General features: G+C 40.4%; 1 protein-coding gene across 1 annotated transcript in view; it reads left to right on the top strand.

The window, feature by feature from the left end:
* map3k22 (mitogen-activated protein kinase kinase kinase 22) overlaps positions 1-13,218 on the top strand; it is a 41,250-nt gene extending 28,032 nt beyond the window's left edge. Inside the window, exons 11-18 of the mRNA XM_032551263.1 lie at positions 400-461; positions 2,565-2,636; positions 3,442-3,606; positions 4,792-4,940; positions 5,064-5,195; positions 7,308-7,437; positions 9,753-9,930; positions 10,834-13,218. Coding sequence (XP_032407154.1) covers positions 400-461; positions 2,565-2,636; positions 3,442-3,606; positions 4,792-4,940; positions 5,064-5,195; positions 7,308-7,437; positions 9,753-9,930; positions 10,834-11,062 — 1,117 coding nt within the window. The 3' untranslated portion in view covers positions 11,063-13,218. The remainder of the gene's footprint in view (positions 1-399; positions 462-2,564; positions 2,637-3,441; positions 3,607-4,791; positions 4,941-5,063; positions 5,196-7,307; positions 7,438-9,752; positions 9,931-10,833) is intronic.
* Positions 13,219-14,063: the final 845 nt, after the last annotated feature.

Consider the following 14,063-nt stretch of genomic DNA (forward strand, 5'->3'; position numbering starts at 1 on the left):
GCAGAGACGTCACTCTCTGGAGGGGCTGGTCACAAACACCCAGGGAAAGTGGAAAGCTTGGAGGCTAAAGAACCGGGGATGGGAGGGAGTGCATTTAAGAACATACAATACACTCAGCTTGACTGCCAGGTCAGCAATGCCAAAACGTTTTTTCTCACTGTTTTCTTATTATTATTATTACAAAGAGGTTCCAGCTTATCTGCTCTAATTCAGAACACTGTTCTGAAACACCCAGCATGTCTAACTGTAAAATACTTTCAACACAAGCAGCATTTTGAGGCTCCCCTTTACTGCGAAGCTCTCGGCCAGACTCTGTTTTGAAGACAAGGGGGGAATTAGGGCTAAACCAAACAAGTAAATGATTCCTGAACTTTTTCTACTTGTTCTTTATCATTTCAGCCCTCCGTTCTCACAGAACAACCGGGACAATAATTACCTGAACCTCAACTACGAATACAAAGGTAAGAGACAGACAATCTACTGCAGCCACTTCAGTGCTCTGATTGTCTAGTCTGTCAGTTTAGTTAGACGGCTGTGATCAAAAGATTTGGATCCGTGCCATGCTCTGATGATGGATTTAACAGTCCACAGTTCAAAGTTCCTTTTTTAAGCTTCTCCACAGCTGTATCCTTATCTTCTGTGTTCCTTGGTCTTTATAATGGTCTTTGTTGAATAATGTTCTCTAATAAACCTCATCACATACCGACTGAGATGCAGTTCCAATTATGTTACTTACTATTTAAATGATACCTGAAGGTAATTGGGAGTATCAAAATACTGGGGGAAATGAATACAAATGCCCACCAAATTAAAATTTTTAATAGTACTGTGACTTGATTAAAATTTTTCCTATCATATTAATTGCAGGGTCTGCAATTAATTATTGAAATTAATCGATTTTTAATCAAAAACAATATATTGACAAAGTAAGCAATTTTTTCAACGTAAGACTCCTTTTTGCTGCTAAATCATTGATTAAATCTACATAAGCTCAGCAAAAATGTTATTTAGTGTTAAAATCTGGTATTTAGGTTACTCAGCCAACAGAGTGGTGCAATCTCAAGGGAGTTTCTTTCAAATGTTTCAGGAACTCCTGATCATTCATAACTTCTTGGAAAAACTACTTCAGAAATGTGAACTGTGAACACTGACATTACCGTCGGGGACGTCTGCGCTTGCTGGAACATGTTTACCTTTGAGATGGCATTTTAGGCTTTAATAGCTTTGGTGCTCCTTTGAGCCGAACTTGTACACAATAATGATCTTGTCCCCGGTCCCTTTCGACTGTTTTGAAGCAAAAATTAACAAGAGAAGCGACTTTGTTGCTGTTTGCGGATGCCTGAATTAAGAACATACTGAAACACAGTATAAAAGGATTCAGTTGGGGACCTTTTTATGAAGAACAGAAAAATGCAACAAGTTAAGTTAAAATTTTTAACATCTTTTTAAAATCTATGTAATTAATTAATCAAAATTAAAATTAGTCCAAGCAATAGCTTTTATTTGAAAGTTTGTTGAAAGCAATGTGTCATTTTCCTTCTGCGTCACATGCTCTATTCTGTGCTGATCCATCACTTTAAATCCCAGTACAACGCATTAAAGTTAGTGGTCTCAGGGCGCTGTTCATTTTACCATTGTTTTAGTGGCTTTTCATGACCAGTCATCAGCCCCTTGAAGCCCCTCTATTCGGGTCCCTTGGGTTCCCGTCTGTGTCTTCAGAACACGGATCAAAGAAAGCAGCATGGCAGACAACGCCACACTAACTCTTCTGAGCGGAGCGGCTTTCCCAATCTGCTCTCTTCTTTTTGTCTCGCGCCGCTCGCTCCCCATCATGCACTGAATTAAAAAAAGAAAGAAATGCTGCAGATCGTGTGCACGGTACATTAGGACACAACTGCACACACAGGCTCTCCTCTCCCCAGATGTAGAGCCCAGCCCCCTCCTGTCAGGCCCTACAGTGTTTATCATTCCCTGTGAGTAGATTTTTCCTCTCCATCCCATGTTACCAAACACAGAAAATAACTCCTGTCTCCATGGGGATACAACCACAATAACAGCGCGAGAGCAGGCCATCATGTGACGGAACAGCTGCTTCCAATTGAGACCCAGTACCCCCTCACCGCCCCCCCTCCCACCACCACCACAACCACCACTCCTATGCTAGCGCGTGTGCTGCGAGGGTCGCCGCTCACGTGCGTCAACGGGGCTCCCCACCTGCCTTTAATACGCCTCCACAGAGTGGAGGACTGTTTTCAATTTCTGCCTCGGCTGCATCAGGGTGACGCAGCAGCGGGGCTACATGTGTGGAAAGCTGCGTGTCATTCTGCTGAGCTCAACTCTGATTTGACATGCACGGATGAGCAGGAACAGTGCGTTGGGACTTGTCAGATGTGATCTATGGAAATGAGAGCTTCTCTAATCACTGCACTCCATCAGTGTGTCGGTGCACATTTGAAGAGGAGTGCATGAGGTTTGACGTGAGAAGTACTGAGAGGTGGATGGGTGTAAGGGGAAACTAAGTGTTTCAGCGAATGAAGGTTTTGCTTCTTTGCTCCCTCTTTCAGGTCGACACGGGAAAGGAGGAACTTTCCCACGGCAGTTCCAGTTGCCCAATCGCAGCAAGGATTATGGCGATCGTAAGAAATCACCTTTACTACAAAGTCAACAGATTGTTATGACTAAATAAAGAAAGCACAAACCTTAATGGTCAGATTGATAATACCTGAAAATGTGCCCTGTCCGAGTTTCAAAAATGTTGCATGTTGATTTTAATTAAAGAGTTCTTTTCTGGCATATTATGGCAGGTTGTCGAGATTGAAGCAATTACCAGTTCCTGGCTGGAAAATTCCAGGTTCTCACAATAAGATCTTAGTTATATATCTTAGAATGACATCAGTCAAGATAATCTTGGTGTGTCAGTTCCATAGTTACCTCCTGCTTTACACATAGCAGAAAGCATACAATGACATTATTGGTGGGTAATCTGAAAAATATACTCCATTAATGCAATTTATTATGAATATACATTGTTTGGGCACTGTGCGGAATCATACACACTAAGGGAACCATCTGCTCTCTGTGCCTGTTGGTGTCTGGCAGCTGACCCCTTCTGAATTATAATTTTTCTACTTCAACATTCCCCTTTTTTTTTGTCCCTGACGAAACACTTTTCTCATATAGATTTGGTGTATTAAGTGTTGCAGCGCTGTTCCAGGCAGCTGCAAGTAATTGCTCACTCTGAGGCTAACCTTGACTAGCTGTGATTTACGTCTCCCTGTGGCGAACCCAAACTTGTATAAAAATACAGCGGCCTTCTTCCTGTCTAAAGGGAAGTGGGACTGAGTGGTGAGAGACTCTGACCGGCGTTGAGTCTTGGCCTCTAATGAGGAACAGAATGAGAGGGGGAAAAAAAAAACCTCACCAATGTGTTTCTGCTTGCAGGTCGCAGGACACTCCCGCGCAGCTTCATGCCCCAGGAGAACCTTTTCCAGCTGGTTCCCTCCAGTCGCACACGCAGTTATAACGGTGACAGCTCGCTGACATTCAGCGACTTGCGCTCGCTGGGCCGGACTGCCGACAAAAGCTGCCAGCGCGGCACAGCCAAATGTGAGTAGGGTGGCCTAACCCGAAAACTTTTATGCAAGACTATCTTCAAAAATGTGCTAAAGAGACAAAGTGAGACCACTGAAGGTAAAATTCAGTTCAAGAGAAATGTCTGAGAGCCACATTGGATGAACAAATCAATCTGCAGATGAGTTTTGATGTTTGTGTGTGATGTAATTTTGGATCCAAACAGGCAGCGAAACTAAAGGCTGGGGGTAATGTTTGCACACTGTGTAAGAGGCAAACCAAAAATGGGGCAAAAAATCTGTTTACAATAATAAAACCCCCCAGAAAATCTTCACACTTTAAGTTGGAACTCTGAACATCTGGCTTTTTGTAACCATTTGTTGCTTAATTTCTCTTTAAACCCATAAATAGATATTATTTTTCTTAAACCCTGAGTTAATTAGTCTTATAAACTGATAAAACATAGCCATGCTTTAATATTTAAACAGTTTTTTTCAGCAAAGCTCTTTCCATTAACACAAGTGGGGAAAATCTTCAGTTGTTATGCCGAAAAGGCAAATCAAAGATAATCCGTTCTCCCTTCAACCCTCCGTCAGCCTTATTTTAATTCTTGGTGATGCAGAGTGTGAAGGAGCAGCAGTGATGTACAGTAATGCTGTAAGTCTCCACAGGCATAATTCCTCTCTGATCACGCAGACCTGTGCATGTCTCAGGCTCACTGATCACATCTGCAGTTTGTTCAGAAACAGCCTCTGTCATCCTGCCAGAGCTCAGCTCAGCAGTCTGTGGTCGACGTCTCCGTCTCACTGTCCTCACCCACGCACAACCACACAGTCTAATGCGGCCACAAAGCAGCAGGCTAATTCCAAAACAAAGTCTCTGAGTCTGGGACTGGAGTGGATGAGCACTGCTGAGACGATCTTTCTAAGGTTTTGACAACTTTGCGTCGGCGGGTTGCGGGTTTTCACCGCCTGGCTGTCTTATCTGGGGTTTCCCTGAATCTGAGAGGGTCTGCGGTTGGAGCTATTCGACAAACCAAGGTGGATTTGACATTTTGTCTTGGAGGGTTTTACTGTCTAAGTAGTGTTTTATTGCTTTGGACTCGGCGCTCACTCAGATCAGTTTATCACAGTGCTGCCGTTGCCGTCTGTCTTCGAGGGGCTTAGTTGACAAAAAATTTGCCAGTGGTGGGTTTTCATCATCTGGTGTTGCTTTCTGCAGCACCACGGGCGCCAGTCAACTGGCGGCAGGGAAAGCTCTTGGGACGAGGGGCGTTCGGGGAGGTCTACCTCTGCTATGATGCAGACACAGGCCGCGAGCTGGCCGCCAAGCAGGTGCCCTTTGATCCTGACAGTCAAGAAACGAGCAAGGTGAGGTTTGTGGGCAAATTTGTTTGGAATAAATCTACTAGATTCTTTTGTGTGTGTGTGTGTGTTTTCTTTTCTGCTAAATATTAATAAATGTAAAGATATTAAGTGACCTTTTTTCTGTAGGAAGTGAATGCTCTGGAGTGCGAGATTCAGCTGCTGAAGAACTTGCGTCATGAGAGAATCGTTCAGTACTACGGCTGTCTGCGGGACCTGGAGCATAGAAAACTCACCATTTTTGTTGAGTTCATGCCTGGGGTGTGTATTCTGCCATCTAGTACTCATGCTTGTGGAATGCTGTTTTTTTTTTTTTTAAGCAAGCTATTTTTGTGGTTTTGTGGGAACTTTGAACATAATAAGGCTTATATTTACATGACAAACATGAACTGAGCATAAATTTTACCTACTTTATGCTGAAGAGAGCTGCTACATTTATCTTCAAAGGTGAGAACTTGGTGACTGCTGTGTGCATATTCTGGTTCTGATTCATATAAGAACCTGAAGCTAGAAGGATATCTTCTTGCTTTTAAAACTTCACTAGATCCCTCCATTTTATTTAGATGAGACCTGAGCATTTTACAGCCCAAAGGCATTAAATTCTGCACACAAAGCTAATTGTATTGTGAAAAGAAAATGCTTTTATTTTGAAGGTGACTGCTGTGGTTCCACTGTTGGGTTGCTACTTCAGTACCCTCATTCAACAGTACATGCTTCTTTAGTATCAGTTTGCACATTAAAAGTACTGCAAAGGACTGCTAGAATGCAAGATTAGCTTGGTGTTATTTCCAGTTGTCATAAGAAGGCAACATGATATTCATACTGTTGGATGGAGTTTCACTGATTCGGATAAATCAGATTATCCAGCCATAATTGTTTCCTTTTTTTGACATTTTTTTCAAAGTAACAATTATTTATAGGAAGAAAACGTTTAATTTGTCCACGTGGCTTGTCTGATGTTATTAAGTTACAATGCCTCTGCTGTATTTAGCAACATACATTTTTAACTAGGTGCCCATCCTGCTTTAGGGTTAATATAATCTAGCTGTCAAAACTGAAATTTCTTAGAGTTGTTGCTAATCAGTGATCGGCTGCAGACAGAGGTTGACTCCTGCTGTGGGTTTGCAGAGACGAGCAAATGAGGCTTCAGTTTGGTGCTTTACTAACGCTAATGCTGATATTTTGTTTTACCCCTAATCATGGGATGCATCAAAGCTATTGCTGAACTTAATCATTTCTGGTCTACAGATGCATAAAGAAACAGTGAGTACTTTGATGCACCTTTTGAGTTGAATAAAAATCACATCAGATTAAGATTGTGAACATGAGCTGTGATGCAAAAATGGGATAATTATGTAATTGCTTCATTTTCACTAAGATTTGAAAAAATACCACCGCTATCAAATAACCCACATCTGGCTTTTGTATCTTATTTGCTAGTTTACTTTAGAGAGAGAAAAAAAAACTGTTCAAAAACTCAAACAAAACTGGAAATCATTAGTAACCCAGGAAAATTTGGATCAGTGCTACATTATTTTGCAAATAATTAGTAAGGAAAGCTAAAGAATTTTGTATTGGAACTGTGGCTTCAATTCAAAATGTTTTTGATGATGACTATGAGGACAATCAAAAACATTCTGCATAGCGTTCGTTTCATCTCGTCTGTTTTAAGAACGATTCCTGCAGTCGATTTCAGCTAGAAAACAATTTGAAAAACGTCCCCAGCTGTCACCAAACATGGTCTCAGTGGTTAATGTGAGCAGAACAGTCTGTTTTATTGGATCATTTTCTGTGAAAATGAGCTCCTTAGTGAGAGACTGTCGCCTGTTGATCTTTTTCTTTTCTAATTTCTCGGTCTTAGTCACACATTGTCTGGAAATGGAAACATTTATAGTGTGTTGGAGTTGGCTGATGTAAGAGAGGAGGTGACAAAGGCCAAAGATTTTGTGGGTCTGTCCTCGATAAAACTTGAGTGGCCCAGGGAAGAAGCCGGTGGTTTAGAGTGGGAGGGCTAAGCTCGAGGTTTGTCTTAGAGTTGTGTTGTTGACAGCTGAAAGTAAAGAGAACTGTTTTGTTTTTTAAAATTTCGTCTTAAGTGGTATTGGATCACACTTTCACTCCGCAAAGATTTACTTTGGAAGAACTTAAAAAAGGAACTAAAACACCGTTTGATCTCAGTATCAGACAATCCTCTTCCAGCGTTGTTTACATATTTGGTTTTTGTGTTTGGAATTTGGCAGCGAGGCGCTGTTTCCATTACAGAAAATAACTATTTGAGTGTATTGGTAGCTATGATGAATCTCGCTGCAAGCGTGATTCATTTTTCCACACATTCTCATAAAACCTGTTGTTGCTCTTACTCTGTCCGTCCAGGGCTCAATAAAGGACCAGCTGAAAGCCTACGGGGCTCTGACGGAGAAGGTGACAAGAAGATACACCAGGCAGATCCTTCAGGGAGTTTCCTACCTGCACAGCAACATGATTGTGCACAGGGACATCAAAGGTAACTGAAACTGGAATCTTGTAAAAGTCAAAGGGGAGCTTTAATTTGATTTATGACTTCTCAAACTTCAGAGAAACTGAACAGTCGCTCAGAAGACTATAACATTTTGAGAGTAGTCATTTCCCCACAATGCAACCACAAACCTCAACGTATTTTAGGGGGAATTTAGGTGGTAAATCAACACAAAGTGGTGTTCAACAGTGAAGTTGAAGATGATGCATAGTTTTCCGAACATTTTACAAATAAACGTGCAAAAAAAATGTGGCATGCATTTGTATTCACTCCTCTTTGCTCAATCACGTTATAAAATCCTACAAAACGTCTTCAGAAGTCGTCTGGTATTTGGAGCATAAAATATACCCGTGTATAATTTAATCTCGTTATACACACATAAAGTTGACATTTACAGACGTTCTCTATCCAGTGTGACTGAGCATGAACCAGTTTGCAAAGACGGACAAAATTTGCGGTCTGTGATAAGACTGCAACTAACAGTTGGTCTAGTAATTGATTATTCTATTGATTATTTGGACAATTAATTGTAACTTTCTCCAGTTTTTTTTTATTTAACTACTTCAGGCTTTTTCTATGCAATACTAAAAATAAATATAAAAATGCAAACAGAAACCCAAATAATCCAATTCCTTCTTAAAATAAGAAACTAACTAAAATATAATAACAGCATTCCTTGAGTGAGCGCTTCATTATTTGTAGCTAAGGATCTAAAAAGAAAAAAAAAATACTTCCATCCTCTACAAGTGAAAATCTCAGCTCTTTCTTCTTGACTTAACATTATACAGCACAGGACTGATCTGGTGACTATTTTATGGATTATCTGATTAATAATTGGATATCAAAATGTACCTTACAGGAAAACTATTTCACTTGAAGAGTTCTGGGTTGAACATATTTACAGACAAAGTCTTTCTTATCTAAAATGTAAATATGTTTTGTACAGTTTTGGCTTAATTGCTGTGTGTTGTTCTTTCTTCCTGTTTTGAGTCTGTATACTCCTGTTAACGATTAATTGATTAGTAAATTAGTGGACAATTATTTACAAAATCAATTTATCACAATTAATCTGATTGATTGTTTCAGTCCTAATCTACAGATGTGTAAAGCTAATATGCACATACCCCAAAAGACTGCAGGTCTGTTGGCAGAGGGAGAACAAATGCTTGCCACACTTTTAAGATTATTTGTATAAATCACTTATTATTTGCCTCCAACTTCTTAAACATTCACCATTTTCATGTTGGTCTGTCAGAAAAAAATTCCTCTTTTCAACATGTAAGGTTGTTCCCATAGTTTCTCATTTCATTTCTCTTACTCAGAACGTAGATGGAAAACTGCACTATTTTCACATCTCCTCTGAGGTATAAAAGGCTTCACGCTGGTGAAGGTGGCCAGTCTAAAAATGCTCGACACCGGACGGAAAGGCTTTGGTTTTTCTGCCCACAGCTTTGGGAGTCGCTGTTTCGTTAGGCCGCAGCAGCCAAGAAAGAGGGAAACATCCCGTCTGGTTGTGTCAGCAGAGGGAAAAAAAGATAGTGGGTCACCCGGGACACAGCCAGGCTCCATGACAGCACATGTGGGTGGGATTTTCCACTTGGAAATGTTCTACACGTTTAATATATGGCGTGAGGTCAGCTCACCACACAAGAACATATTTTTTCTTCAACAGAAAATGTCAGCTCAGGTGGTATGTGACTATAGCTTGAGACTTTTTCTCAAGCTAATATTTCAAAAGAAGGCAAACAAATGGAAATCCCTGAGTTTTCAGATGACTTAACGTCAATATATGTGCTTCAAGTGGAACCAAGCAAGTAAATGTTACAATTTTAGTCTCCCAAGTCGCTCTCTGCGGCTATCTAATCCCTCTTTGGGTGTGGAGGGCGAATGGCAAGTGGCTCACGTTAGTCACTGATCTAACAAGTGGCGTACCCAGAGGAAGTGGGACGGACATGTTGGAAAAGTACTACGGAAATAGCGGAGACTGGGCTGAGGTCTGATTTGTCTCACGTGGAGCAGTTCATTCAGCATTTGAACTTCTGATACATATAAGCCCACTTGGCAATCACTTTAAAGGGAGGGAAAGTGGATGATGAATAAATAGGAAGGAAAGAATGCATATAATGACAGCCTGAAGATCTCAGTTGGTATTTTAAAAGATAGCCTGCCAGATTAGTCAAGCTCTTGACTTCAACAGTTTCTCTGAAGTCCGTGGACGTGCTGGCTCGGGTAAATGAACTCTCTGTGGCAGCTCTCGGAGGAGTCGTGAAAAGCTCTGAGCTCGTTTTGTTTGGTCCCATCAGGTGCTAACATCCTGAGAGACTCCTCTGGGAACGTCAAGCTCGGAGACTTTGGAGCAAGCAAACGGATCCAGACCATCTGCATGACTGGAACAGGAATCAAGTCTGTCACTGGCACCCCCTACTGGATGAGCCCCGAAGTGATAAACGGGGAGGGATATGGCCGGAAAGCTGATGTTTGGTAAGAATACCTTCAGATGGGGGAGAAAGGAATGATTCCCAGAGGGGATATCAATCTGTTGCGCAATACAATTATAAAGCAGCATTAAATGCACTGAAATAACCTCATGAGACTTTTGTTAAAACTGTGCTTTTGGCATTTTCTGGCAAATTGATGTGAACACATTTTGTAAAATGTTATATTTTTTACTGTTTAATTATGTAAAACATAATAAAGGTTTAAGTCAGAGTACTGCTGGGTGAGTATTACAGGTTAGTTGTGGTATTCACTAACATTTGAAATGCATGATTTCCGTTTGTTTATGGGTACATAAAACTGGTATGTACAGTAAATATGCAAAACTCTAAAAATCACCTCTAACTTTATGCAGTGTTGCCAAAAAGTAAGATTTTTCTGGTGACATTTTAATGTAGAAATCTAAAGCGTAGGCATTTCTCCTTAGATTTTATTTGCTTAATGCTGTGTTTCCACCCAATCTGTATACCTGGCCATTTTTATTCTTTAAATGTAACTATTATGAGCACTTTTAAAAGGTACTGTAAATGACTCAATAAATAAAGCTACAGTTCCAAAAAAGGTAATCTTTTTGGATGATTTGTGGGCCAAGATTTGTTGACATATAGCTGATGTAATCAATTGTGTAACTCAAGATAGTCAAGGTCAGCTTTAATTTTATAAATCAACAAAAAAATGAGTGATAAATCATCTAAAATGCAAAAAATAACTTTAAAAGACCTTTCTGACGTCTAAAACAGTATTTCTTACAAAAAATGTAAGCAAATTAGAGTCAGGTTATAGACAAATGAGGGAAGAGTCAAAACCTTTGCTCCATGTATGGTGCAGTGTTTTATGATGAATTGAGCATGTAAAACTAATCTGTGTTCCTGTGTTGTTCTCCTTCAGGAGTGTTGCTTGCACTGTTGTTGAAATGCTGACTCAGAAACCTCCCTGGGCCGAGTACGAGGCCATGGCCGCCATTTTTAAAATCGCTACCCAGCCCACCAAGCCCATGCTTCCAGAGGGTGTGTCTGACTCGTGCAGGGACTTCCTGCGGCAAGTGTTTGTGGAGGAGAAGTGGCGCCCCACGGCGGACTTTCTGCTCAGCCACCCGTTTGTCCAGGGTAGCTTCTGAACGCTGAGGGACCCCTGGCAGAGTTACCCCCCCTCCGTGCCTGCCTCCATGGCCTCGGCGATCCCGGCTCCTCCCCCTCTTCCCGTCACCTGGTTGCAGGGTTCAGCAACACTCCAGCTTCCCTGCTCTATAATCGATCAGTGTCTGCCTTGTCTGTACTCCTTCAGTTCTCAACGCCTGGCTCAACACAGACTGTTTACTGAGAGGCAGGGCTGACTGCGATCAGACCTCCAGAGTCATCTAAGGGATCTATCGTTGGTTGCCTCAGAAACGGGCCGCCAAGGTGGCACTTCACAGTCTCAAAGGATCCGGGTCAACATTGTTCAAGGAGAGAGAAGGAAAAGTGGCCAAACTTGGAGCACAGAGAGGTTGTAAGCTGTCTGGGTCTCTCTTTACCCGTCTTACTGTCTCGCTGCAGCGTCTCCACAATGAGTTGACATTGTGACTGACTGGTGACGCCGCTCACATCTGATAGTACTGTAACTTCCTCATCAGCTTAATTCAACTGAATGAAATTAAGATGGAAAAATATTTTTATACAACATGCACGGTCATTTTAGATCCGATTTCTACTGTCACCTTTAAGACAAATATGATACATTTTTGTCAATGCCTTACAATAATGATTTGTAAGTATGAATGTCTTTTTTTTTTTCTAACAGCCTTTCCTTTTTCCTATTAGCACTCCAAACCCCATTCAGAAGGAATGTTATAAAGTTGCACTTTTGATATCATGTATTGAAACATTTACATGTGCGAGATAATCAACCGAGGAGATATTTTTCTAATATGTTTTTTTTTTTTACTATTATTTTGATATGTAAAGAAAACCAAACATTTGCAACTGCGTGCAATGTCTCTTAAGCAATAACAACACTGCTGTATGAGTCAGAGACCGTCATCCCATCATCCCATCTTGCCCGTCTGGTGAGCCTTGTTCCATTTTCCGTTGGCCAAAGAGGATTTGCAGAACATGCAGTATTAGTCACAGCGGACTTTTTGCCACCTCAGAGCCCTGAAAGCCTTGTTTTCTCCTTTATGGCAGCTTTGTGCACTTTGAACTGCACAGACCAAATCTGATGCATTACGTTACTGTGGTGTTTTAAATGTTTGCAGGGTTCCTAAGCAGCATGACAAACTTTCAGGCTGAAATTCTTAGTGCTTTTTAGCAATTTTTAAAGTATAAACTATAAACTAGTGTCATGTCTCGACAGTAGGCAGGATGAATGGATGGACAGATGGATAGCTGGATGGAAAATTAATGGCTTGATGGTTAGACAGACATATAGATGGACAGTCGGCTGGATGGACAAATGCATGTAAAGATGGGTGGTGGAATTGTAGACTATTCAGTTACCAAACTGATAGGCTGATGGTTAGATGGACAAACGGATGTTTGGATGGATGGAGTGCTTGTAGACAATGGACTCGAGAATAAAGTCTACTGATTTGGAAAATACTAAAAAAGAAAATCCATATTTTTCCAGACTCTTAATAGGAACCCTGCATTGAGGAAAAAACAGATTGAAGTTCTCTTTATGTTTGTAAGTTCAGTATCAATCCAGTGAGCCACCATGCCTTCCTTTAGCTCTAATCAGATGGACCACTTTCCGAGCTGACAGCACATCTTGCTCTGTGTGACACTCACAGAACCAAACTGTTTTCCTTAAATAAAACCTTAGGGACAAACTGACGTTGGATGTAGCTACGATTTGTTGGCACTTATGAAACGATCAAATGTTTTTAACCCTTCTCGGTGCCTTATCTGTTTCTCTTTGTAAATGAAAATCTTCACTGCCAAAGCCAAGAGCTTCCCTGTAAGGTTGCTCTGTTAGAGAGCACACCCAGGAGTTACTTATTCTGTAAATACTTTGTTCTGCGCTTTTGTATTAAATCTCTTTTACATTATAGGCAGATCTATTTGACTAGAGTCTACGTTATACAGCAGACTACTGCAGCTAAAAAGAATAAAAAAACAACTTGCCACAAGATTGTGTATGACTGTCTGAGAGCTGGCAGGCAATATTAAAGGACTGGAAGGCTTTTGATTGATACAGAGCTTGTTTTGTTTGAAATGACAAAGCCTTAAAACATGAAATGTATCAAGTCATTGATCTTTTGTACATTTAACTTAATAAATCTAAGGTCTAAGACTATATTCTGTATTATTTTTTCCTCCGTCTTGTTTCTGTTTCACCTTCATTGATTACATCATTTTATTCATTTGTTTTGTGCATGAGATTATGCACAAAACAAATAGTGAAAAATATAAACAGCATAATTAGTCTTATTATGGTTTGTTGTATAATAAAGCAAAGCAGCATCAGTTATTTTATTTAAAATGTGCTGTGCTGCCATGATGCTGTGGAATAATTCAGGATAACAGCTGACCAGTAAATAAAGTTTATTCAGTTCAGAAACACTGCCCTGCGACAGACTGGCGACCTGTCCAGGGTGTACCTCGCCTCTTGTTAGCTGGAGATAGGCACCAGCACCTCTCCCGACCTCACTAGGGATAAGGATGTTAGAAAATGGATGGATAGTTCAGAAACACCAAAATGAAAAGAAGTTTGTGATTTACTTGTTACATAAGTTATTTATTGTCATTTGACACTCTTCACTCTCCACAAGCAGTTTGGTATTAAGCTCTGAAAATATAAAAACAAGTTTACCCCTCATATAGTTTTAGGGTTAAAAACTATATATATAACAGCTGACCAGTAAATAAAGTTTATTTAGTTCAGAAATACTGCTGTGCGACAGACTGGCGACCTAACCTTTATATATATATTCTCATATTTTCATTTTAAACGAATAGGATATTCTGATAAAGGAAATGATATTTTTGTCTCAATCTCAGAATTGAGATTAAAGTCTGAATAATTTTTTTCAGTGGCCCTAATCCTCTTCCGTACGTTAGTCTTAAGTACACAATCAATAAACAAATATCAAAGACGGAGTATTACAAAGACAATTTATATTGAACTGCGCCAACACTGAT

The sequence above is a fragment of the Xiphophorus hellerii genome, chromosome 21, assembly GCF_003331165.1.
Source record: "Xiphophorus hellerii strain 12219 chromosome 21, Xiphophorus_hellerii-4.1, whole genome shotgun sequence".
Lineage (NCBI taxonomy): Eukaryota > Metazoa > Chordata > Actinopteri > Cyprinodontiformes > Poeciliidae > Xiphophorus > Xiphophorus hellerii.